At 53.7% G+C, this 23,106-nt stretch overlaps 1 protein-coding gene across 2 annotated transcripts; it reads left to right on the top strand.

Moving 5' to 3' along the window:
- The first annotated feature begins 857 nt into the window (after window positions 1–857).
- Window positions 858–9,737, top strand: TLE5 (TLE family member 5, transcriptional modulator). Of its 2 annotated transcripts, XM_090289267.1 has the most exons (7): window positions 860–1,401; window positions 2,475–2,572; window positions 4,908–4,971; window positions 6,318–6,362; window positions 7,017–7,079; window positions 8,501–8,575; window positions 8,667–9,737. In XM_090289267.1, exons 1-7 carry the CDS (start codon window positions 1,375–1,377, stop codon window positions 8,886–8,888), a joined length of 594 nt encoding a protein of 197 aa, XP_090145393.1. In that variant the 5' UTR covers window positions 860–1,374; the 3' UTR covers window positions 8,889–9,737. The 2 variants fall into 2 exon arrangements, with proteins under 2 accessions (XP_090145394.1, XP_090145393.1); XM_090289268.1 differs by lacking the exons at window positions 6,318–6,362; window positions 7,017–7,079 and having other exon boundaries at window positions 858–1,401.
- The last annotated feature ends 13,369 nt before the right edge of the window (window positions 9,738–23,106 follow it).

Here is a 23,106-nt window from a genome sequence, read left to right as displayed (position 1 = left end):
AGGGAGAGACACTCTATCAAAATCCAAGTCAGGTCCCATGCCTCATCTGCCCACAGCCTTCTATGGATCCCATTTCCCTCAGAGTAAAATCTCAAGTCCTTCCTGTGGCCCACAAGGCCTTGCACCATCTATGTGTCCCCAGCTACAGAATTTGCAGGGTCCAATGCAAAATGAAACTTCAAAGCCCTTCATTCAAAATAATTAGCAATTTCCAGACTGAAACAGGAAATCATGGACCCAAGTGTAGGCCATTCTGGGAGAAGTCCCCTTGTTCCAATGCTGGAAGCTGCTAGCCCTGCCTCCTTGCCCTCATTTCCTCCCAGGCTCCCCTGCACCCAAAACAAGGCTGTCTCTGGGCCTTTGCACTAGCTGTTACTGCTGCCTTGAATAAGCCACCATACCTCAAACCCCTATTGGTGCCCTCTGTCACCTTCAGGTCCTTTTTTCAGGCAAGGAAGCCATCTCTGACTTTCCCCTGTTTAAAATTACACCTCCCTTGCCTTCACCCCTGGTTTATCTTCTCCATAGCTGTTACCACCATCTGACCTGCTAGGGCTTGGGCTCAACTATTTGTCTCTTGTCTGTCAAGTCATCTCCAACAGGGTTGGGACTTTTTATACCCTCAGCCCCATCCCATGTCCTGGAGCAGGGCTTGGCACACAGTAGGTCCTTAATACATGTGTGTTGCAGGTATGATTCCTGCCTTTCTACAAAAGAAGAACATGAAGTACAGAGAGAATAGCCAGGGAGCCAAGGTTACAGAGCACGTCTGGCACGCGTCCAGGTTTTCCCGACAGCACGGGTGGTTTAGATTGGGACTGCCGAGCCCCTTTTATGACAGGGAAACCGAGGCCCAGGCGGCTGCCAGAGCCATCTAGCCCGGAGGGGCAGCGGCCCAGCTCTTAAGGCTGGGGGCTGTGGCCGAGCGGGGCCCAAGGTCACCACACTGGCGGCCCTTGAGAGGCGGGCTGGGTGGGGATCGACAGGCCTCCCCGGGCGCGCGCCCCCCCCTCGGCGGCGCGCACGGGGCCCGGGCGGCAGCAGCAGGTGGAGTCGGAGCCTCCGCGCAGCCGAGGCCGCGGCCACTGCCGACGTCGCCGCCATTAGACAATAGGAGCCGCGGCCCGGCGTGCGAGGAGGCGGGCGGCGGGAGGGGCGCCGGGCGCGCAGGAAGCGGGGCCCGGGGCGCGCCGGGGCCGGGCGCACGGGGAGGGGGCGCAGGAAGCGGTCGAGGCCGGGCGCAAGAGGCTGCAGCGGCGGCCCCGGGAACTGCTGATCGGCGCCGGGACAAAGGCGCGGCAGCCCGGCGCCCCGAGGCGCCGGAGCCGGGGCGCACAGCCGGGGCGCAGCCCGCGCCCCCCCGCAGCGACTGACATGATGTTTCCACAAAGCAGGCATTCGGTAAGCGGGGCCCCCGGCCTGGCGCCCTCCCCCCAGATTTGGGCCCTGCGCACCCTCCAGCTCCTGGCCCGGCCATTCCCCACCCCCTCTCCCGGCCTTGCGGGCCCCCCAGGTCCTCGCCTGGCACAGACCCTACAGGTCTGGGCCCTGCTCCCCCAGTTCCCCGCCGAACCATACCCCTCCAGATCCGAGCCCTACGCTCCCCCTCCCCAAGCTCCCTGCTCGGCGACTCCCCCCAACTCCATGGCCCGGTCCCGTCTAGCTCCGAGCCCAGCGTTACTCCCCCCCACAATCTCCTCAGACTTTAACCCCACTGTAGCTCCTGGTCCCCCTCCCAGCTTCCGGACTCGGAGTACCCCCAGCTCCCAGGCGGGGTCCTCTCCAGCTCTCTTCCCGGACCCCACCCCAGTCCCTGAGACCTGCGGCCGGCCCCCCACCGAGCCAAGCAGGGCCTGGGCGGCCTTGGCCTCGGGCGCCCCAGTAGCCCCACCAGACACCTCTACCGCTGGGCCTGCTATTGGGGCCTGGGAGCGGGAGGAGATTTGAGACGCACCCCTCCTGGAAGAGTGCGGCCTGGAGGAAGGCTGCTTGTAATGTGGGCTGAGGGCCCCCAGTTGAATTTCGGGCGCTGAGAGAGGCCCCTCCGTGAATGGGACTTTGCGGGGAGGCCCTGCTCCGCCACTTCGGGAGGGGGAATTCCCCAGGACGCGTTCTCCCCCCTCCCGGAGGCTGGGCGCTTGCATGTGCACCCCCCTCTTGGCGCTTTGGAGCGGCGGTAGAGGGCGCACCCTGCCCCCCACCAAGGGCGGGTGTTGAAACGCACCTCCACTGTCTGGGGGTGGCGAAGGACGGAGAGGCTCCGGGCGCACCCACCCCGTCGGTTTCCCTGGGAGAGGCGGGGGCAGGAAACGAAGGCGGGGACGACTCCAGGGGCAGTAAACACGGGCCGGGGAAGTGGGGCAGAGCTGGGGGGATGGGGGCGGCGCTGCAGCTGCGCCGGCTGCTGCCTCGAGGCGCTCCGGAGGGAAGTGAGCAGCCGCCCGGCCCTGACCCGGGCGGTCCCCTACCCACAGGGCTCGTCACACCTACCCCAGCAACTCAAATTCACCACCTCTGACTCTTGCGACCGCATTAAAGACGAGTTTCAGCTGCTGCAGGCTCAGTACCACAGGTGAGTTGGGGCGCGGGTCCCTGCCTGAGAACAGGTGGAGCCCTCAACGCAGGACGGGCTCCTGGAGTGGAGGTCGTGGGCCCTGCTATATACAAATACTTTTTTAAAAAAAACATAAGTATAGGGCGCTGTCCTGGGCACTTGACCAATATTAAACTCAAGTAATCTTCAGAGCAGTCCATTTCACAGATGAGAGAAGGGAGGCACAAAATTAAATCATTTGCTCAGACTCAGCTGTATGGCTTCAGAGCCCTGTTCCCACTCCCACCCCAAGTCCCACTGAATTAAAAACCTCCCAACAACTGGAGTTGAGGTGGACCCTCACCTTCCCCCCAAAAAAGTAATGAAAAAATTCTCCAAAAGAAAAAATTCTGTAGCCTGTTATCCCTGCCTGGTTTTGGGGAAAGGGTTTCTCACATCCAACAGATTTTTATTCTCCTTTCAATATTTAATCTTGGAACATTTGCCATGTGTTGGGGTGTGGGGAAGGAACCATTACTATCTTCACCTTACACTTAGAGAAACCAAGCACAGAGAGCTTTGGGATTTCTAAGGGAAGCATAGCAAGGAAGTCACAGAACTGAGGTTTGCACCCAGTTTCTGGGTCGAAGAATGCAAATTCTGAATGGCTTTGTTATAGAGGAGAGCTTTGCCTGGGAATCAGAAGGGGTTCCCCAGCCACGGATTTCAGTGAGATCTTGGGTCTCTCTATACTTCAGTTTACCCACACAAAAGGATCCTGGGTTTTCTCCAAGAAGAAAGAGGTAGTAGTGATATATATTCTTTCTTTTTTTTTAAACACACATCCAATCTCTTGGGGTACTTCCCATGCTCCCAAGTATTAACTACTGAAAACATATGCACCCTTTCGTGTAATATTCCTTGCTGTTTTATTATTGTGCAGACTTCAAAGATGAGGAAACAGAGGCATTGATGGTTGAAGGGCAGGCCCAGGAATTTTGTTCTGGTCCCATGATACGGAGGATTTGGGGGCTTTGCTTGGCAGGTCTGGCCTTTCTGAGCCCCTGCAGGGGATCCTCCCCTCCTGTCTGGTCCATACCCAACTCACAGTGAGCACTAGGAGTGCTAGTCTCTGAGACCCAGGGTCACGGCACTGATGCAGTGCTTTGTGCCTGTTGGTAAGCCAGACCTCTCCCTGAACTTTGGGGACTCCACTCGCTAGGCCTGAGCTTCACACTATACAATGAGAGATCTTACCATGTTGGCATGCAGGATCTGCCAGGCCTTCCAGAAGAGCCAGAAATCCAGAATTTGGGATGAAATTTTCTATTTATTATTTTTTTAATGGCAACAAATAAGCAGTTTTTTAAAAAATTAGAGAAAACAAACTCAAGGGGGCCAACAAACCTAGCTGTGGCTCATCTCTGAACTGGGTTGTATAGTTATGGTCAGTCTGGCAGAGTGACACACCAGGTTCCTGGAGTGACTGAGATCAACAGGCATTGAATGGCTGCTTACTGTATGCCAGGCATTATTCTAAGGACATCTCTAGTCCTAATCCATATCCTCATCACCCCACCCAGAGAGGCTGATACTTTAAGAGGCACAGAGACCGAGGCCCAGAGAGGTAGAAGGGTTTCCCTAGGTTTGCACAGCATCCAAGTCGTAGAGCTGAACTTTGAACCCATTCTACCTACTTTGAGTTTGTGCTGCCAGTCTCTCTACCTGAGGCCCTAATAGGGGGGCTTTAAGACATGCCAGCAGCTCCTCCTCCGTCGATAGCCTGAGAAAGGCCAGGGGGTCACCGGCTCTTATTACCCAACAGTGGAATTTTTACCCTCTAGTGAAATCAATGTCCGTAAGAGGTGCTGGGCCCCACTGGAGATTTCTTGATGAGTTCAACCCAGAACACTACCAGCCAACCCCTGGCCCTCTCCTGGGCTCCTTCACCATTTCTGTTTGTCCTTCCCACATTGTTGGAGAGTTTTCCCCAGTGGTTGAGAGTGTGGTTCTGAAGCCAGCTTCCTGGCTGTGTGACCTTGAGCCAGTTACTCAGACCCTCTGGCATCCACTGCACCATTTGTAAAATGAGTGATGTTAATAGTACTGACCTCATCGGGTTTTGGGATGGGTAAAAGGTTGTTTGAATCTCTGGCTGACCTAGAGTCATAGTGTTTATTCTGACTATTGTTATTTTTATTACCATCATTGTTTTCTTTTCTGCCACCAGATCTGTAAGGCTGGCTTCCTAATCCCCATTTTACAGTTAGGGCACTTGAGGCTCCCCCAACCCCATCCTCACAGAGTGTTTGTCCCCTGTCAAAGTTTGGGGCTCACCCAGTTGCCCACCCTCTCTCCCCATGTTCTTCTTCAGCCTGAAGCTCGAATGTGACAAACTGGCCAGCGAGAAGTCGGAGATGCAGCGTCATTATGTGATGGTGAGCCAGCAGAGGCGAATGGGTGGGCATATGGGGGCCCCAGACCCTCCTCCACCACCAGCAGCTGCTGTCCAAACCCTGGCCACCTCCTCTGGGGAGTGAGGATTCAGGGTCCACCTTGCTGGCCTGGCTGCTCGCCCAGGCAGTGGTGGAGGTGCCAAACCACCGGGTTGCAGCCTGGGCCTGCCAGGTCCCCTGGCTGTCCTTGGCAGCCAGCAGAGGAGGCAGTGGCTGTGGAAGCCAGGAACTGACGTGGGGGAGCAGCCGGATCCCCGCCCCCAGGATCCAGGCATCCAAGTGCTTAACCCCTCCTCTCCCAAGCTTTGGGAAGATGACTCCTAGACTTCCCACACCCACACCCACACACCCCCATCTTCCAGGAGGCTGATGGCCTTTGAGGTTGGTGGGAGGGTGAGTGTAGCTGAGGCATTCTTTGGACTGACATTTGAGACCCTGCCCATCCACACTTCCAGAATCACTTGCTGTTTCATACCCAGCAGGTGGCAATTTCTGCATCAAAAACTCTTGCCTTGGCCCAGTCCCTCAAGGGGCTCTCCCAGGTTTCTGGGAAGGCAGAGCCAGACTGAAGCTCCCAGCCCCAGAGGGAGGGGGCTGGGCAGAGTGGGACCCAACAGGGACTGGGGGACTCCATAAGGGAATGACTGCCTGAGGAAGGCTGCTCAGAGAATGGGGCATTACCCCTGGGGTCTTGAAGAATGAGTAGGAGCTTGCTGGGGGCGCGAGTGGGGGAAGAAAACAACCAAGCAAAGGCCTAGGAACCACTTGGCTCTCTAGGGGTGGCTGGTGAGTAGGTGATGGGAAGCCATGAGAGGGTTTGGAACAGGAGAGGGAGCAGGGTTAGATATGGGGTGTGGGGAGGGGGGGGCTGCTGGCTCCAGAGCCAAACTCAGCAGGCTTTTGTTTATCTTCCATTATTTATACTCAGGAAGGCAAACTTCCCTGCAGTCTGGGGCCACCCGCAGACAAGACACATAAAGATAAAAGATTAGGAGCCCTGGAATGTGTGTGTGTTGGGGGGAGGTGGGGCTGGATAATAATTCCAGAAACCAGGGAGCCAGGCTGGGGCTGAGGCCCTAGAGCTCCCCCCTCTCCCCACCCCTAAGCAGCCCCACCAGGCACCTGAGCAGTTTCTGGTGTGGGTGTCTTCCCCCTCTTGTCTCCTCCCACCTGCCTCTCTCCATCACTTCCTGCTCCATGCCTGTCTTGTTTTTTCCCCTTCTCTGCCACCCCCTTTGTCTCTTTCTGTCACTCCCATCTCTTTGTCTCTTGAGCTTCCCCATCCTTCGCCCGCCCCCATTTCTTTCTCTCTGTCTCCTCTCATGCAGTACTACGAGATGTCCTATGGCTTGAACATTGAGATGCACAAGCAGGTACGCCCTCTCGCTCTCTCCATGGCACCCCCAGGCAGGTAGGAGCCTGCCCCTTGGCCCAACACCAAGTCTGCCCTTGTGATCCTGTTCCCTCCCAAGCAACCCCCCTTCTTTCTTAGGCCTCCCTGGGAGGTTGTTCTGCCTGAGGAGGAGGGGCAGAGGCCTTCCCTGATGTGCCACCAACACCCTGTTGTCTCTCCTTTGTAACAGTGGCAGGATGGTGACATGTATACCTACACTCTGAGTAACCTCCAGATTGCCCCTCATCCTCGGCCTTTCCTTAGCTATCTTTACCCTGAGGAGGTCACTGTCAGGGATGTTACAGAACAATGATGCCACTGGCCCCCTCTCCCCCCCCCTTCTCCCTTCTCCCTCCCACAGAGTGATTACTACCTACCAGGCGCTGGGGGTCATCATCTCGGGGCCATCCAGACTGGAGTGGCCCAGTCTGGGTTCCAGTTTGTGCCTGTACTGTTAGCTGTAGGGCAGAGCACCAGCCCCAGGTGCTACCTTTGCCACTGATTGGAGCCCCATCCGTCAGTTCCCCCCTGCCTGAGCCGATCCCTCTTAGGCAGAACCCCAGGCCTCTTGGGCTGGTCTGCACCTGCGCCCACAGGAGGGGACTGGGGACTGAAGTCTGTGTGTGTGTTCTAGGCTGAAATTGTCAAGAGGCTGAATGGGATCTGTGCCCAGGTGCTCCCCTACCTTTCCCAAGAGGTAAGCAGTGTCCCTGGGGCTTCAGGGAGGAGGAGGAGATAGATGGACAATGAGCTTGCTCCCAGCCCTCCCCACTGCAGTCACCTGGGGCTGCAGTGAGCTGGATGCCCCAGGGCACATGCCTCTGCTTTCTGGACCTCCCAGCTACTAGACAGCCTGTGCAAAAGAATCCCCAGGCTGGAGAAACCCCCCGGGGTGCAGGGCAGTGGAAGGAGGGGCCTCACCCTGCTTTGGAATTCTTAGCCTGAGTGAGTCATTTCACTAAAAATGTCAGCTATGCCAGGGGCTGTACGAATATTTTTTTTCCTTGTTTTGCTTCTACCTTCCACTCCTGAGATTCACCTGCCAGGCCCTATGGGCTGCTTTGGGCCAGGGAAAAGAGGTGTGTGTGTGGGGAGGACACCCTGCACACATAGGAAGACAAACAGGCACAGATAAACATACATGCAACACAGATACATGTGCATACATACATGCACACATACACGTTTGTGCAAACATAAGTCACATGCTCAGATACAAATTTGGACATGGACAGTTAACACAGGAGACAGCTGCATCCAGACATAAAGGCACACAGATGTACACTTGACAGAGGCACATGTGGACACATGCACTCACCCAGGGGAACCAGGCACCCAGCTCTTCCTCTTCTGCTTTTTGGGGTTCTCAAACTCTTAGTGTAAGGCCTGCTCCACATAGATCCCCACACCTGTGCCCCACCAGACCATGTAAGGTCAAGTTCCTGCTCTCTGCCAGGTTTATTGTCGATAATTCATCATTTCACCTTTAATCCATACCCATATGTCAGGGACCTTTGAGTGATGTGCATGCCTAGGGACCATTCCAGAAGGATACCATGAAAGCCCCAAAGAGGGTTCTGGAGGCCCTGGGGGCTTCCCAGCAGCCAAGGCACAAAGGAAGATGGCAAAAAGGAGAGACTGATTTTCAGGGAGGGGTGAGAAAAGGTGGGAGATACTCCCTGAACCGAGACTCATACCCCAGGCCTGCCAGAATTCACAGCCTCCCCGGCCATGGAAGGACAGGAGCTTGGATTAGCAGATTGGACAACACAGGCTCCAAGCTGCTGAAAGAACAGGATTTTCCTGTACTGTTGGCCAGGTCGTGCACTGCACTTTTCTTTGCACGTGGCATCAGATAGGACGTGATCCAAGGTTTCTCTCCGACTCACCCAAAGGCCTTTTCCTAAGTTTCTATCCCCAACCCTTCTGGGTCTTCTACACATCTTCATTTGTCCCCATTTTCCAGATGAAACTTGGTGAAAGGAAGCAGCTGGAGAGAGGGGGCTTTTGTGGGAGGGTGGAAAGCTGGGGGGTTTGGGGGTTAGTACTAATAGGCCAGATGGTAGTGGGGCTTCACCTATGTTCTGACACAACCCCCCCTCGTCCTCTCTCCTTCAGCACCAGCAGCAAGTCTTGGGAGCCATCGAGAGAGCTAAGCAGGTCACGGCTCCAGAGCTGAACTCCATCATTCGAGTAGGTCTGGGGCCTGGGGGGGCAGGGCAGAAGAATGGCAGGTGGTGAGTGGACTGCAAGTGGCTAACATCCCCCTCCCTCTGCCCTGCAGCAGCAGCTCCAGGCCCACCAACTGTCTCAGCTGCAGGCTCTGGCCCTGCCCCTGACCCCACTTCCCGTGGGGCTGCAGCCGCCTTCACTGCCAGCGGTCAGCACTGGCACTGGCCTTCTCTCGCTGTCTGCGCTGGGCTCCCAGGCCCACCTCTCCAAGGAAGACAAGAATGGGCACGACGGTGACACCCACCAGGAGGACGACGGAGAGAAGTCGGATTAGCGGGTGGCCAGGATGGGGAGGGTAGGGGGACAAAGAGGAGACAGGACACACAGAGAGAGGAATGTTCACCGCAAGACAGTACAGCTCCGGATTGGCTAAACTCCCGGTAGTATTTATGGTAGCTGCTGGGGCCTTAGCCCTGCTTGTATGCCACCCCCTAGCTTTGCTCTGGCTCCCAGCCTCCCTCCTCCCCCCTGCAGCCTGAATGGGTGAATACCTGCTTATACCACAGATAAGGCAAGCTGAGGCCTGGAGACGAAAATGGGAGGCCAGGTCAGAAGGGAGCAAAACCTCAATAAGAAGTCTAACACCCCCTGCACTTCCCCATTTCACACACGTATAACTGACAGTCTGCCCGCTGGGCCCCCTCAGGGCACACCCCAGCTTCCCACCCTGGCACTGCATGCAAACACAATGCTAGTTGCCCCTTCCTGCCCTGGGCACCCCTTTCTCTCCCTCCACCTCCCACCCAGTCACCTCTGCTAGTTCCAGACACTCATGCCCACCTGGTCCTCTCTACTTGCCCAGCCAGGATGAGCAGGATGGGGGTGGGCAACCCAAGATTCCCCTTCTCCCTTTCCCAAATAAAGATGAGGGTACTCAAGTTGTCTTGTTTTTTATTTTATTTTATTTTTCTTCCAGTATACTAGCTTGTCTTTTAAGGGGATAAAAAAAAAAAAAAGAAAAATGTTTTAAAAAAAAAGCAACACCCACACATGTGTCTGTATATAGCCTTTTAGACTGTCAGCTTTTGTTGTGTTCAGTCGTTTGAACTCTGCAGAGAAGTGAAAATGCTGTATCGAGGGGTGGGCTTAGCTGTGCCTTTCAAATAAAGATGTGAGAAGGTTGGTTGCTGTGTTCCTGCCTCTGTGTTGCAGCTGCCTGTGTTCCCCCTTCCCTGGGAGGGGGGGACTTCTTTCATGTCTGGGCTCCCTCCTCTGTTATAAGACCAAATATTGAGAATCCTTATAAGAGTAGTGTATCTCCCAAACTTGATGCATAGACCAAAAAGGGTCAGCTGGAGGCTACAGGTCACGTGGCCAGCCCAGGTGCTGGAGGTTTAGCAGAGGGTTTCCGTGCAGCAGGCCAGAGGACCCCTAAGTGACAGAAGATACTGAGACTGCAGAACCTACCTCCACACTGTGCTCACCCACGGACACTTTTACCAGATCAGAGAATGCAGCCCCTTGCTGAACCTCGACCCTCCAAGGAACAGATTGAAGGTCCTCCCCTCCCCACCACACCCAAGCCATACTACCTCAAGAGAGCCAAAAGGAAAGATTTCCTTATAGGGGCCTGGATGGGCATGGGATGGGGGAGGGGGTGGGCAGCCACCCCAACTTTGCAAGATCTTTGCGAGGGCTGTATGGCACAGAAATCCCACCCTCAGGGAGCAGGAGCATCCAGTGCACTTTTTAAAGTGCAGAAAATTCTGCCCTGGCTAGTGTGGCTCTGGATTGAACGCTGGCCTGCATACGAAAGGGTCACCAGTTTGATTCCCAGTCAGGGCACATGCCTGGGTTGCTGGCCAGGTCCCCGGTTGGGGGCACGTGAGAGGCAACCACACATTGATGTTTCCCTCTCTTTCTCCCTCCTTTCCTCTTTCTATAAATAAATAAATAAATAGAATCTTAAAGTGAAGGAAATTCTCATCTGCCTCCCTAATCCAGTGGTTTCCCTTGGGAAGCAGGCAAGGGCACAGAGAGGGAGGGAGGGAAAGGGGGTGATGGCTTACTCAGGGAAAATGGCTCATGTCACTAAGAAGAGAAAGAGGAGACTAAGAGGGGAGAGGAGACTGGGTGGTCACACCAGTTTCCTGTTGGGTCCCACCTCTCTCCACTGCAGCCAAAACACCTCTAAAAAATGCCGGTGTGATGGGGTAACTCACTGCTTAATATTTATCCTTGTGTTGAAAACCCAAACTCACCCCACCTGGGGAGTATAAATTGTTACATCTGTATTGAAAGGCTGTTTGGCACTCAGCAATGCCCTTTTGGATCTGTCCCCCCAACAGACATACCACTTGAGTCTGCCCAAAAAGACAAATGTTCAGAGCCCCGTAGTTAGTCATCATTGCCCCAAAATGGAAACTACTGGCTGTCTAGTAAACACAGAATACAGAAATTGTGACATAGTTGTGTTGTGGAATATTACACGGTCATGAAAAGGGTGCTACATTCAACTCCATGCAGCTCTCACATATAATGCTGAACAAAAAGAAGCTGAGTACAAAGGAGTAAATACTGCATAATTCCATCTATATAAAGAACAAAACCAGGCCCAAGTGGCCTCATTTGGTTACCCTTGGCAGGGGGTAAGAGTGAAGGGGGTTTCTAATGGGGCTGGTCATGTTTTATGTCTTATCTTGGGGGTTGATACCTAAGTGTGTTCACTTTGAGATAATTCATCAAGTTGTTTACTTACAGTCTGTGCTCTTTTGTGTGTTATATTTCACAAGTTTAAAAGTTATTTTTAAAAGATATATTATCTTCATAGTCCTCAAAATACATCCTAAATTCTTCACGGAGGCACACCAGATCCTGCAATTGATCCTCAGCAGGCTGCAGCCAGGTTGTAACATCTTGCTGTTCCTTGTCTAGAGGTTTTTGCACATGCTATTTCCCTCTGCCTAGAAAAATGTTCTCTTTTTTTCCCCTCCCCAGCTTTCTAATCCTCCAAGACTCCCAGAAGTTACTTTTCTGAAGGCCTCCCCCAACCCTCCCCCAAAGTAAGGGAGTGAGAGCCCTCATCCCACCTTGGAAAGTGCTTAGAGCAGAGCCTGGCACAGTCAATTCATTCATTTAGAGACCCAACTAGGAGCCCCAGAGATATAGCAGGGAACAAAACACATGAATCCTTGCCCTCCCGGGTGGGATAAACAAATAAGGAAAATACAAAATGTATCAGGAGGCTAGTTGATAGAGAACAAAGCAGAAAAGGGATGGGGACTGTCAGTTGCATTTTTTTATTTTTGAAATTTGTACAGAGAAGCAACTCAATACATGTTAGCAAATGCATTGAGGGCAGATCTGGGTTTGTACCCGACTCCTACCCTAAGTAGTGATTTGAAGCATGAAGTCACTGTCTGATCGCAGTTTCTGGGAAAGTGTTGGGAGAATTAGCAGAAAGCTTGCAAAGGTTCACTAGCTGTCAGTTGATATTATTATTATCATCATTACTGATGTTGCTGGCTGATGAGGGGCATTGTGTGTGGGGGGTCACAAACCCGACAGCCCCCACCCAAGGGTCTTCTCCGAGGAAGGTGGGGGGGGGGGGTCCTGCTCAGCCAAAGACTGGTCTGTGACCTCGGTTCTTCCTCTGGGCCTCGGAGCCCCCCATCGCCGCCACCCCACCCGCGGAGAGAGTCCCGGAGACCGCGGGCGCTGGAGGGGGTGCGTCCTAGATCTCGGTCTGGTAGCCGGGTGAACCGAGGTGCCATCACCGGAGCTTCCTCCGCGCCGCGGTCTCCCGCGCTTAACGACGTGCCGCTGGCGACCTCGGCTAATTGATCCGCTAATGGGCCCCGCGCCGCGGCCGCGCCTAATGAGGCGGGAGAAAGGGGAGGAAGGGGCGGTAGGAAGGGGGGAGGAGGAAAGAATGGAGGAGGAAAGGGGGGTTAAACAGGGAAGGGGGAGGAAAGAAGGGAGAGGGAGAGAAAGAAGGGGGTGGAGGGGGAGGGGAAGAGAATGGAGGGAAGAAGGGGGGTTAGGGAATAAAGGGGGGTAGAGAAGGGGGGAGGAGAGAAGAGAGGGGATGCAGGGGAATAGGGAGGGGGAAGGGAGGGAGGGAACGAGGAAAATAAGGGAGGGGGAGGGGCGGTGAAACTCGGAGAGGGAACTGAAGGAGAAGGAGAGGGAAGGGGAGTGATGCTCCCAGCTCCCTGGGCACTGGACTTGAGGAGAGGGGAGCAACGGGCACCAGGGTGAGCCCATCCCTTTCTGACTACCCGAGGCCCCTCTCTCAGACCTTGTCCCCTCCGTGAATCCCTCAGAAAGACCTCTCCCCTCATCCGACCCCTCCTCTCTCCCAGCCTCCCCGCCCTTTCCAAGGGTCTTTGCAGCTGGCAACCGGAGTACATCAAGGGTGTGAGGGTCCCCAGCTCTCTCTCTGCCTCGATTTCCCCATCCATACAATGGTTCTAATGCCCTTAGCGTTGGAGACTCCCACAGCTCCCAGTGACCTGAGACTGACTCAGCTCCTGTTCCCACACACTCCTCCTGCACTTGGGGACGGAACTGAGAGCATCCCAGTCCCCAGAGCTAGGCCCACCTACTCCTAGTTTGGCCTCCAGGGCTCAGCAGGGGTTGGGAGGACTGCTGGATTCCCCAGCCCAGAGAGGAAAACACCCTCAGAATATGAACTACAGCTAGGATGTGACACATTAAAGATTCACATTCCAGGCCAGCCAGGTACATCTGCTGTCTGAAATATTTACGTGGCCTTCCTCCTTCCCAAGTCATCTGGGTGTTTGCAGCTTAGAAGAGAAACAAAAGAAGCTATGCTGCAGTGACATCAGAGGCCTCTATATCAATCTCACTCTCTCCCCATTGTGTAGAGGGGGAAACTGAAGCCTCAGGAAGGGCAGGAAATTGTCCAAGTCACAAAACAAGGCAGGCCACAGCCTAGCCTCCTGCCCTTGACTGGCAGAGCTCTTGGTCCCATTTCGAGCAACCAAAAATAATCAGAAAGGGAAAGCAAGTCATCGGGATAACAAACAATAAACAGCCGTGATTTGCCCAATACCTGTTATGCTCCCACCTTGGCTAAGGGCCTCAACTGCATCTCTCAATTCATTCTTGAAAATACCCATGAAGGAAGGACTATGGCACAGATGAGGAAACTGAGGCTTGAAACTCATGGCTCTGTGACTCACCCAAGGGCACACAGTCATGGAATCTACCTTCTGATTCACAAAGGTCCAAGCTGTGGGTTCCAGGATCTTAGCCATTTTGTTTAAGAGAAAGAGAAGCTTCTGGACCCAATGCAGGTCCCAGTGCAGAGCTGTGTGTTCACCCCACCACCACCACCACCTCAGGGCCTTTCCCTCTGCCTGGAACACACTGTGCCCAGAGGCACATTCTCTACCATCACCACCCCGTTTCCTGCTTGCTTTGTCTTCACAGCATTGATTGCTATGGACAACTTAAATCAACAAAGATTCCCTTGTTCTCCACTTTCCCCATTGATAAAAATTCCTTAAGTGACCATAGAGATCTGTCCCTTTTGGTCACTCCTGAATTCCCTTGGCTTATCTTAGAATCCTCCATGGCACACAGTAGGTGTGCAGTGAAGACTAAGGGAGAAAGTGAGGAAATGGCCGATGAGCCAGTGAGGAGGGGGGTCTGGGCCTGCCCTGCGGAACCTTGCCTGCCTGGCTGGGAAGGAGGGCGTGGAGGCGGGGGAGGGAGCCTAGGGCTTCCGTGAGCGGCGGAAGGTGTTTAAGCGGGGCAGGGCCACACCCAGAGGTGCGATGGGCAAGATCTTCTGGGGACTCGAGCCAGGCTGGAGTGGAGACAGATGTAGGGGCCCAGGAAGAGGCCCCTGGGGTATTTAGAGGTTTGCTGACATTAGGAGCTGCAGGAAGGAGCTGCATGCAGCACCCTGACGCCCTGCTCACCGCAAGGACGCCCCTCTGAGGGGCTCTCCGGGGTCTCCGCCCTGCCCTCTCTCTCCACCCCTCTGCCTCTGTGTGTCTCTGCCTCTCTAGGTTTGCGTGCTCCCTCTGTCTAATCTATTTTTCCTTCTGTCTTTCAAGGTCTTTCTAGATCTCTCCCTTCTACTTTCCCAGTGTGTCCCCGCTCTATGACCCCCTCCCCGCCATCCCTGCCTCTCATCTGATCTAGCGGGTCCCCCCACCCCCGCTGCCTTCCCCTACCAGCCTCTCGCAGCCACCAGGCCCTCTGGGCCCGGTTGCTGGGCGCCTGCCAGGCCTGGAAGCCGCCCCTCCTCCGCCCTTGACCCTCGCTCTCTACTCAGCCTTCTCAAGCTATGCCCATTCCATTTCCTCCTCCTCTCTACTTACTCTCCCTGTCCCCCTTCCCTCTCCGCCTCCAGGATCCCGGGACTGAGCCCGCGCTCCCGGTCGCCTGCTGAGCCTGACCCGGCCTGTTGGGTTACGCGCTGGGCCGGACCCCGTGGGTAATGATGGGTTTCCCATTAGCGGCGGTTTCAGGGGAGGACAATCTGGCACTTTGCCCGGCTGGGAGTGGAACGCGGGGAGGGGGTGTCCCCGCGCCCCTGAATTGCAGCCGCAGAGCACGCACCCCGAGGGTAGGGCTGTGTGACTTGAACAGGTCCCTAGGCCTCTCTGGGCATTTGCCCTGCACAGATCAACCAGCAACCGAACGAATTGGGCTCCTGCCTGCTGTGTGTGACCTGGGTGTCCAGAGACCCTGACTTGGGCCCTCTCAACCCCTCATGAACTCACTGGGTGGTGGAGAAGACAGACAACAAATAAACTAGCAAATAAGATAATTTCAGAGAATAGTCGAGTGCCAGGAAGAAAATTCCAGCAGTGGCAGAGACAATGACAGGAGATAGGAAGCCCCTCTGAGGAGGTGACATTTGAGCTGAGACTTAGATGACACAAGGGAGCCTGCCTTGCAAGGGGAGATGGCTGCAGAGTTGGGAGGGTGTTCAAGGCAGAGGGAACCACCACAACAAAAGCTCAGAGGCAGGACTGAGTATTCTGTTGCAGACCCTCAGCCCCTACTTTGCAAGGCCAAGTGATCACACACAAGGTCAAGTGAATAAAGTAGCCGGCTCAAGAGTAACTGTGGCGGGTACCATTATCAAGAGCTAGCTGGCTTTTACAGATGAGCAAACTGAGGCCCAGAGAAGGTGAAAGCTCTGAACACAAACCAGAAGCTGGAGGAGTAAGATTCATATTGGGCCCTATGGTTTGTTCCACCTATACCTGGGCAGTGCCTACTGGGGGCTGGGCCAGTCTGGGGTCAGGCAAGGAGGATGCCAGAACAGAGTACAGAGGGTGAAGCCCAGAGTTGGAGTGGAGAGGTCATGGGTGGTGAGGGGTCTGGGACAGAAGCAATGACCAGGATGCCCCCAGGGCTTTAAAAACAGGGGTGCCTTTGGTGCCAGCTCAGCCCTGCTCCCCTGCCCCTGACTCACACACACTCTCACACAACAGTAGCTAAACTTGGGTCATCTGTTGAGCTGTTTGCTCCTATAACAATGGGATGAAGTTTCGATCAGGACCTACATTTCACAGAAGCACAGTGACACAGCAGCCAGAGTGGGATTTGAATCCAGGCCATCAGGATAGTGTGACCTCAGCTTGCAGAGGACCCCTGCAGGGCTGGGTTGGCATTGGGCAGGTTTTCAGGGGCTCTGGCGCCCTTTTCCACATGTTGGATGACGTAGGTGAGGTTCTGCCCCTCTCTAGGTTTGCCATTTATCCTCCCCACAAATAACATGGAGCAGGCACTGACTGTGTTGGGCCTGGGCAGACTGTAAACGTACAAACAAATGCATAGTAAGTGTTCAGAAAGTCATGAAGCTTCTGAAAGAAATGAGAGGCTGACCAGGCAGAGAGGTAGAGGCTACTATAGTCAGGCTGGCTAGGCCAGGCCTTGCTAGGATGTGTTTTCTTTTTGTTTTGTTTTTGGTTTTTTAAAGATTTTATTTATTTTTAGGGACAGGGGAAGGGAGGGAGAAAGAGAGGGAGAGAAACACCAATGTGTGGTTGCCTCTTGCAGGCCCCCAACTGGGACCCTGCCTGCAACCCAGGCTTGTGCCCGGTCTGGGAATTGAATCGGGGACCCTTAGGTTCGCAGGCTGGTGCTCAATCCACTGAGCCACACCAGCCAGGGTGGATGTGATGTTTTTTACTTGACATTCCTTCACAAAACCATACAGGTTTCTAGTATACAATTCAACAAAACATTATCTGCACATGGCATAGTGTGCCCATCTCCCAAAGCAAAGTCTCTTTCTATCCCCATTCCCCATGTACCTCCCCGCCTCAACCCGCTGCCTTTGCCCACCTCCATCTGCCCCCACCTCTCTTATAGGATATGGTGTTTGATCCAAGACCACAAGGAAGAAAAACTAATCCAGGCAAAGACAACAACAGCATACGCAAAGGCCCTGAGGGAGGACCTGGTGTGTTGAAAGATCAGGAAGGAGGCCCCTGTGGCTAGAGGTGAATGAGTGAAGGAGAGGGAAGAAGGAGATAAGGGTAGGGAGGAGACAGGGTCAGATCTTCTAGACAGAGGTGAGGAGTTTGCATTTTATTCTGAGAATGATGAGAAGCTATGGAAGGCTCTTAAGCAGAGCTGGGGAGGGTGGTATCTGATTCACATTTTAATGGTTGATCAAAAATGTGGGAGGAATGGAGAATGACTGCCTACCCCAGCTGTGGGGTGTGAGATCAGGGTGGGAGAGAGGGGCCCTTTGGGGAGTACTGGGAGTACAAATGGCTATCCCTGAGCATTTACTATGAATTATGTTAAATACTTTATAGGCCTTAACTTACTCGAAGATTATATTATCAATCTCATTTCCTCCAGCCAAGATCCATACTGAGCTCCTTGCCACTCTTTCTTTTCTTCCCTGAGCTGCCCAGTTCTCACCCAGGGAGAGGCTGGAGTGCTTCTTGCCACTGAGCCTATGGCAACTTGACAAACCCTGGTGAAAGAAGGCAGAGGGACCTACAGTCCGTGAGTGTATCCACCTCCCCCCATTTCACACCCAGGTAATGTTCAGAGGTGAACCCAGCAAGGCCAGGAGTCAGAGTTCATGGCTCTTCAATCCCAGTAGGGACTTAAGGTTGCCTCATCTTTCCTCTGTCCACTTTGAGTTAGGGCAGCGATTTTCAACCTTTTTCATCTCACAGCACACATCAAGTAATTACCAACATTCTATGGCACACACACACCCCCAATTTATTTTTTTGCCAATCTGACCCAAAAAAATAGGTACAATTTTGATTCCTTCACACCAGGCGGCTCTTGTTGTGTTGGCTGTTGTCATTTTTTTATTTGACAATGTAAGGGAAAAGAGGACAGTGCCCCTGACTATATAGTCGGGTATTGCATGTTTTAAAAATTCTTGTGGCACAGTAGTTGTTGAAAATCGCTAGGTTAGGGTGATACAAATGCACGACTTAAATGAGGCAAATCCTACGCATTTTGCAGAACCCCAGTTTAAACACCCTCACCTGACATCTAGAAAGCCTTCCCAACTTCTCAAGCATGGACCTCACTCCCGGTTGAGGTCCCCACCCCTGCCCCTCCCTTTACCCCAGCCCAGACCACAGAGGCCTGAGAGGGTTCTGCCTGGTCTCCCACCACTACCCCAAAGTTGGGAACTCTCGAGTCCCCAGCATAGCCTGGACCTGGCTGCTCACAGGTGGGACAGCAAAAAAACCCCACTGGCTTCATTAGTAAGTCTTGTTGAACTATCTCACTATAAAGGAGAGTAAACTGAGGCCCAGAAAGAGACCCTCAAAAATCTGAAGGTCACGGAGGACTCCCCATATTCCTGTATGGAAGGAAATGTGTATGTGATTTTTCCAGGGGGTGTAGGGCTCACTGCCAACCGTGGCAGGGAATCGAGGCTCGGAGGTCACTCAAGAGCCCTAGCCTGCGGGAGGGGACAGGTCTGGCTGGTGGCCCAGAAACTCTGCTGGGAGGGCGGTAGGCAGAGGTTGGCGATGTCGGAAGCCAAAGGCTTGGCCTCCTCGAGGGAGCCGCTTTCCCGGCTCGGGTCGGATCAATGGGCTGTAATTATACCGCGCTGGGCCCGGAGCTGGCGGGGAGGGAGCGGGAGCTGGCAGGAGCTAGGAGGCTGGAGGGAGGGAGCGGGCGGAGAGGTACCCACGTTACTTTGATTGACAGCCCGGGAGGGCGCCGCGCGGGAGCTTCTGGGGATCGTAGTCTTTCCAAGAAGTCCTGCTCCCGTCTCCCTTGTTTGTGCTCGGCTAAACTGAGGCAGGGGGACGAACAACAACCCCAGCCCTCCCCAGCCTATACATTCCTTCCTCATCTGACCTGGAGATAAAAACTGAGCGGTGCTAGAAGCCTCTAGGCTCCCGTGATAGTCTCAGCTTTTCCCCGAGGGATCTAGCGTGATTTAACGTCTCTCTGCCTCAGTGTACCTATCGGTGAAATAGGGCGAAAGGTGCCCAGTCGGCCCCGTCAGTTTGCTGGGCTTTTGAAAGCAAATTGTTGAATGAGGAGTTTCTGTTTTTCAGGGGAGACCCGTCCAGCTCTGGGGTGACTCGCTTCTCCGTTTTAGGATACTAATCGAGCCCGATCCCCCTCCTGTCCAGCTAGGCTTAGGCATCCACGAGGGTCTCATTTTCTGTTAGGGCGGAGGGAACCACCACTCTTCACACCCTGCTTTTGCTTCACCGCCTCCCGATTGGCCCAACCAATCTTAGTGCCTTCTGCCATTGGTTGGCAGTTCCCTGATCCCCATTCGCCAGTGCCCATTGTGACGTCACGGACCCATGTGGGAGCGCTGCGGACGGATTGGCCGGCGCGCCTAGCCAACCACCGCAGAGAAAGGAATTTCCACAGTAGCCTGGGCTGTGAGACTGATTTAAGGTGGTCTGAGCAAAATGGGGTCCCAGCGCTGCTTTTCAGCTTTTTACACACACACACACACACACACACACACACACACACACACACACATCCACATCATAAAAAACAAACAAACAAACAAATCCAGGAACTGCAGCTGAGCTTTTCTGTATAGTAAGAGGGGAGAGATCAGAAGTTAATCCCCTTCCCCCATTTTGCAACTTCTTCCTGAATTTTGCAGATGAGGAAACTGAGGCCTAGAGAGGCAGAGCTTGAAGCCCACTGAAGACAAACGGGTTACCTGGGGAAATGAGAAGGTTGTGCAATGCTGCCCAGGCTGTAACTCACACCTGGTGAGGCTTTCCCCTGCCTCCTGCTCTGGCCTGATGTGGGATTCCAGCGAGTTATGGAGTAACAGGCTGCCTAAGGACCTCCCAACCCCCCATCTCACAGACTGCTCTCAGCTGAGCCTCCTCAAATTTTCAAAACTGTTTCCAAAATGAGGATGCCACTGCTTATAGAGAGAGGGGGAAGGAGGGAGAGAGGGAGGGGGAGAGAGAGAGAGAGAGAGAGAGAGAGAGAGAGAGAGAGAGAGAGAGAGAGAGAGAGAGAAAGTATCTCCTTGTGTGTGGTCTTGTGGCTTCTCAGGCACCACAAATCTGTATTTACACTCTCCTGTGGAGTGTGCCTAACTATGAGATCTAAAGACTGGTGGGTAAAGATGCCCTCCTCCAGGAAACCCCTGTGAACCCACCAGGCAGAGACCCTGTTCTAGCTCTGGGTTCCTTGGGCCCTGGGTCTGCCCCTCTGTACTGGCATCGACTATGTGGACACTGGAGTGTGTCCTAAGCTCTGTATCTCCCCACTATTCCTCCCTGAGAGCCCTCCCAGCAAAACTAGGGGCTAGGTCCTTTCTAGGGCCCCAGAATCTTCTATCATGAGGAGGTGGTTATAGAATAATTATCCACTTACCTGCCAACTTTAGACAGTCTGTGTTCAACGTTTGTGTGTAGGGGGGAGAAAGATGCCTTTTGGAGGAGATGTATGGAGGGGTGTGCCTTTTGGGCCAGGCCTCGAAGTAATGGATTTTGTCCAAGCAAGAAAACTTCTGAGGGAATTTGAGAAAGAGATAAGCAAAGGCCCAGAGTGGGAGAAAACACAGATTAGGTAATCTGGCTGGTGTTGTTGGAGCAGAGGGAGTGTTTGAAATAGTGGAGGGAGGAGAAGTTGTGCTAGGCCAGGAGGTGAAGGGCATCCATGCTAGCCTGAAGATCTGGGAATTTGTCCCAAGGTCAATAGGAAGCCATGAGAGAGCCTTAAGTAAAGGAGAACCAGACTCAAATGGAAGGTGATAAGAGTGAAGGCTGCTCAGAGCAGGGAGCTAGCTTGGGGTCCAATGGGAGAGAGAGGATGAAGGGCTGGTGCAGGTAGGTGACTATGGGATGGGGAGCAGGGTTGCATGGCAGGTGATGGGGAGAGAAGAGGTGAGGTTGATACTATGCCTTGGGGGGATCAAAGTGGACTGTGGGGCCTAACAGGTCTGGGAAAGATGCTTTGTCTATAAGCCTGGAGCGGGGGGGCCTCTGGGGGAGATGCCCAGTTGGTGGCTAGGTCTCAGGGTAGGGACCAGGGATGGAGCCAGAGCTTAGAGCCATCCTTATGAAAGCAGTCAGGAGGGCATGGAGGCAGGGGGAGGAAAGGCTGCCTGGAAAGGCTTTTAAATGAGGACTTCACAGACCATCTCTAATCCCCATCCTGAACCAGAAGCATCGTGGAATCCTGGAACTCCCTTTTTCTTAGTATTTCCTAGCAGGAGTGTGACTAGTGATTGCTGCCTTTAGCTACATCATCTGTTTCTTCTCATCCCACTGCCGGTTTCTTTATTGAGCATTTACTGTGTGCCAGTTCTGCAGGGACAGGCTTTGTCCCCACACAGCCTAGTACTAGGAAGAGACAAATAACAACTAGAACAATCCAGGAAGAAACATGACCACGTCAGAAACAAAACAAACTCTGTTAGGACCTAGGAAGAGAGAGGATAGGATGCAGTATTTGAAAATAACAAGGTAAACGCTACTTAAATGCGTGGCCAGCAGGGGCCTTTCTGAGGAGGTGACATTTGAGCTGAAGCTCAAATGACAAGAAGCAAGGGAACAGTGTTCCTGGTAGAGGGAAGAGTCAGTTCAAAGGCCCTGAGGCAGGACTGTGCCTGGTGAGTTGTAGAAACAGTGAGGAGAGGAGGTCAGTGTGGCTGAGGCTGATTGAATGAGGATGAAAGTGAAGGGAGTTGGGAGTTAGGATCAGGGAGAGGAAGACAGGAAGGAGTTTGTGTAGGGCTTTGTGGGAAGAGGAAGGAGTTTGGATTGTATTTTGATGTCCACAGGGAGCTATGAAATACTTCAACACATACACACTCTCAGAATTTCTCTTCCTCTCCCTTCCCATGGCTTTCTGTCTTTATTCTTCACGTCTCATCTCCAATGTTAACCTCCTCAAAGAGGCCCCTCCCAGACACCCCCAATAAATAGGTTCCCTCTTGTCTACTTCTATTACTGCTCACTAAACAAGTAATTCCATAATTACCAAGTTGTGATCTTCTCCCCCCGAACTCAGACAAGGCCAGAATCTGTTCTCCTTCATCCACCCTTATATCCCTGGTGCCTAAAGGATGCCTGGCATATAGTAGATGCTCAATAAATTTGTTGACTGGAAAGTGATACTTTTAAGTTTGATAAAGATTTTTGTGTGCTTTCACTCACTTGCCTACTGACATAGATGCAGACATTAACAAGGGGCAAGAGTTTTCCTTTGTTTTGTTCCCTGCTAAGCCCCAGGGCCTAGAGCAGTGTCTGGTCCATAGTAAGCACCATATGTGTTTGTGGATTGACTTAATGAATGACAGTGAGGTTTCTCATACACAAGATAAGACTAAGAGTGGCTCATCTCCCAGGTGAATGTGAGAGACACTCACAGGACGTCTGAGGTCTGTGGTCGGGGGGGGGGGGGGCGGGGGGTAGAGCCCTTGCCCTCAGAGACCTCGATCTGATGGCAGAGATTCAGTTTCCATTCTCACTGGGACTTGGCCTTCCAGAGCCCATAGCCTGATAGGGAGGCAGCCCAGTCTGCTGGTGGTGGCAGTCAGAAAACCAGCTCCCATCTCTGGGAGTTTACTGTGTGCTGGGCCAGGCTGAGTGCTGTTCATGCACCATCTCATTCAAAAATAGCCCCTGACCCTGCCCTTGTCAGAGAATACTGAAGCCCAGAATGGGGGTGAACCTGGATCTGCCCAGCAGCTACTTCCCTCCTCTGGGCTTCTGCATGTGTTATTATTCCCTTTCCCCTGGGGGAAGGCTTCTCTGCCAACACTTGGCAAGGCTGCTTCCTCCTGATCCTTAAGTCTTAGCTCACGTCCTCGGAAAGGCCATTTCTGACCACAAACAGCTCTTCTCCCCACCAAGCGACTCACCACCCTGGGCCACCAGGTATTATTTGTTTCCTTGCTTTTCTCTCTTGTGCTCTCTGGGAGGGAGAGAGAGGTCGACGTTTGTGGGATTGGACACGAGTCTCCGTTTCCCCACCGGGCACTGGTCAATAGAAGGGGGTGGGTTCTGGGGGCCAAGGCCCAGGGTTGGCAGGGCTCTGGGTGGGCGGCTGGCGGGCCAGGTGGGCGG

This window comes from Furipterus horrens, unplaced genomic scaffold (assembly GCF_987537825.1).
Source record: "Furipterus horrens unplaced genomic scaffold, mFurHor1.1.pri manual_scaffold_10, whole genome shotgun sequence".
In the NCBI taxonomy this organism is placed as follows: Eukaryota; Metazoa; Chordata; class Mammalia; order Chiroptera; family Furipteridae; genus Furipterus; species Furipterus horrens.
This window is presented reverse-complemented; position numbering and strand designations above follow the sequence as displayed.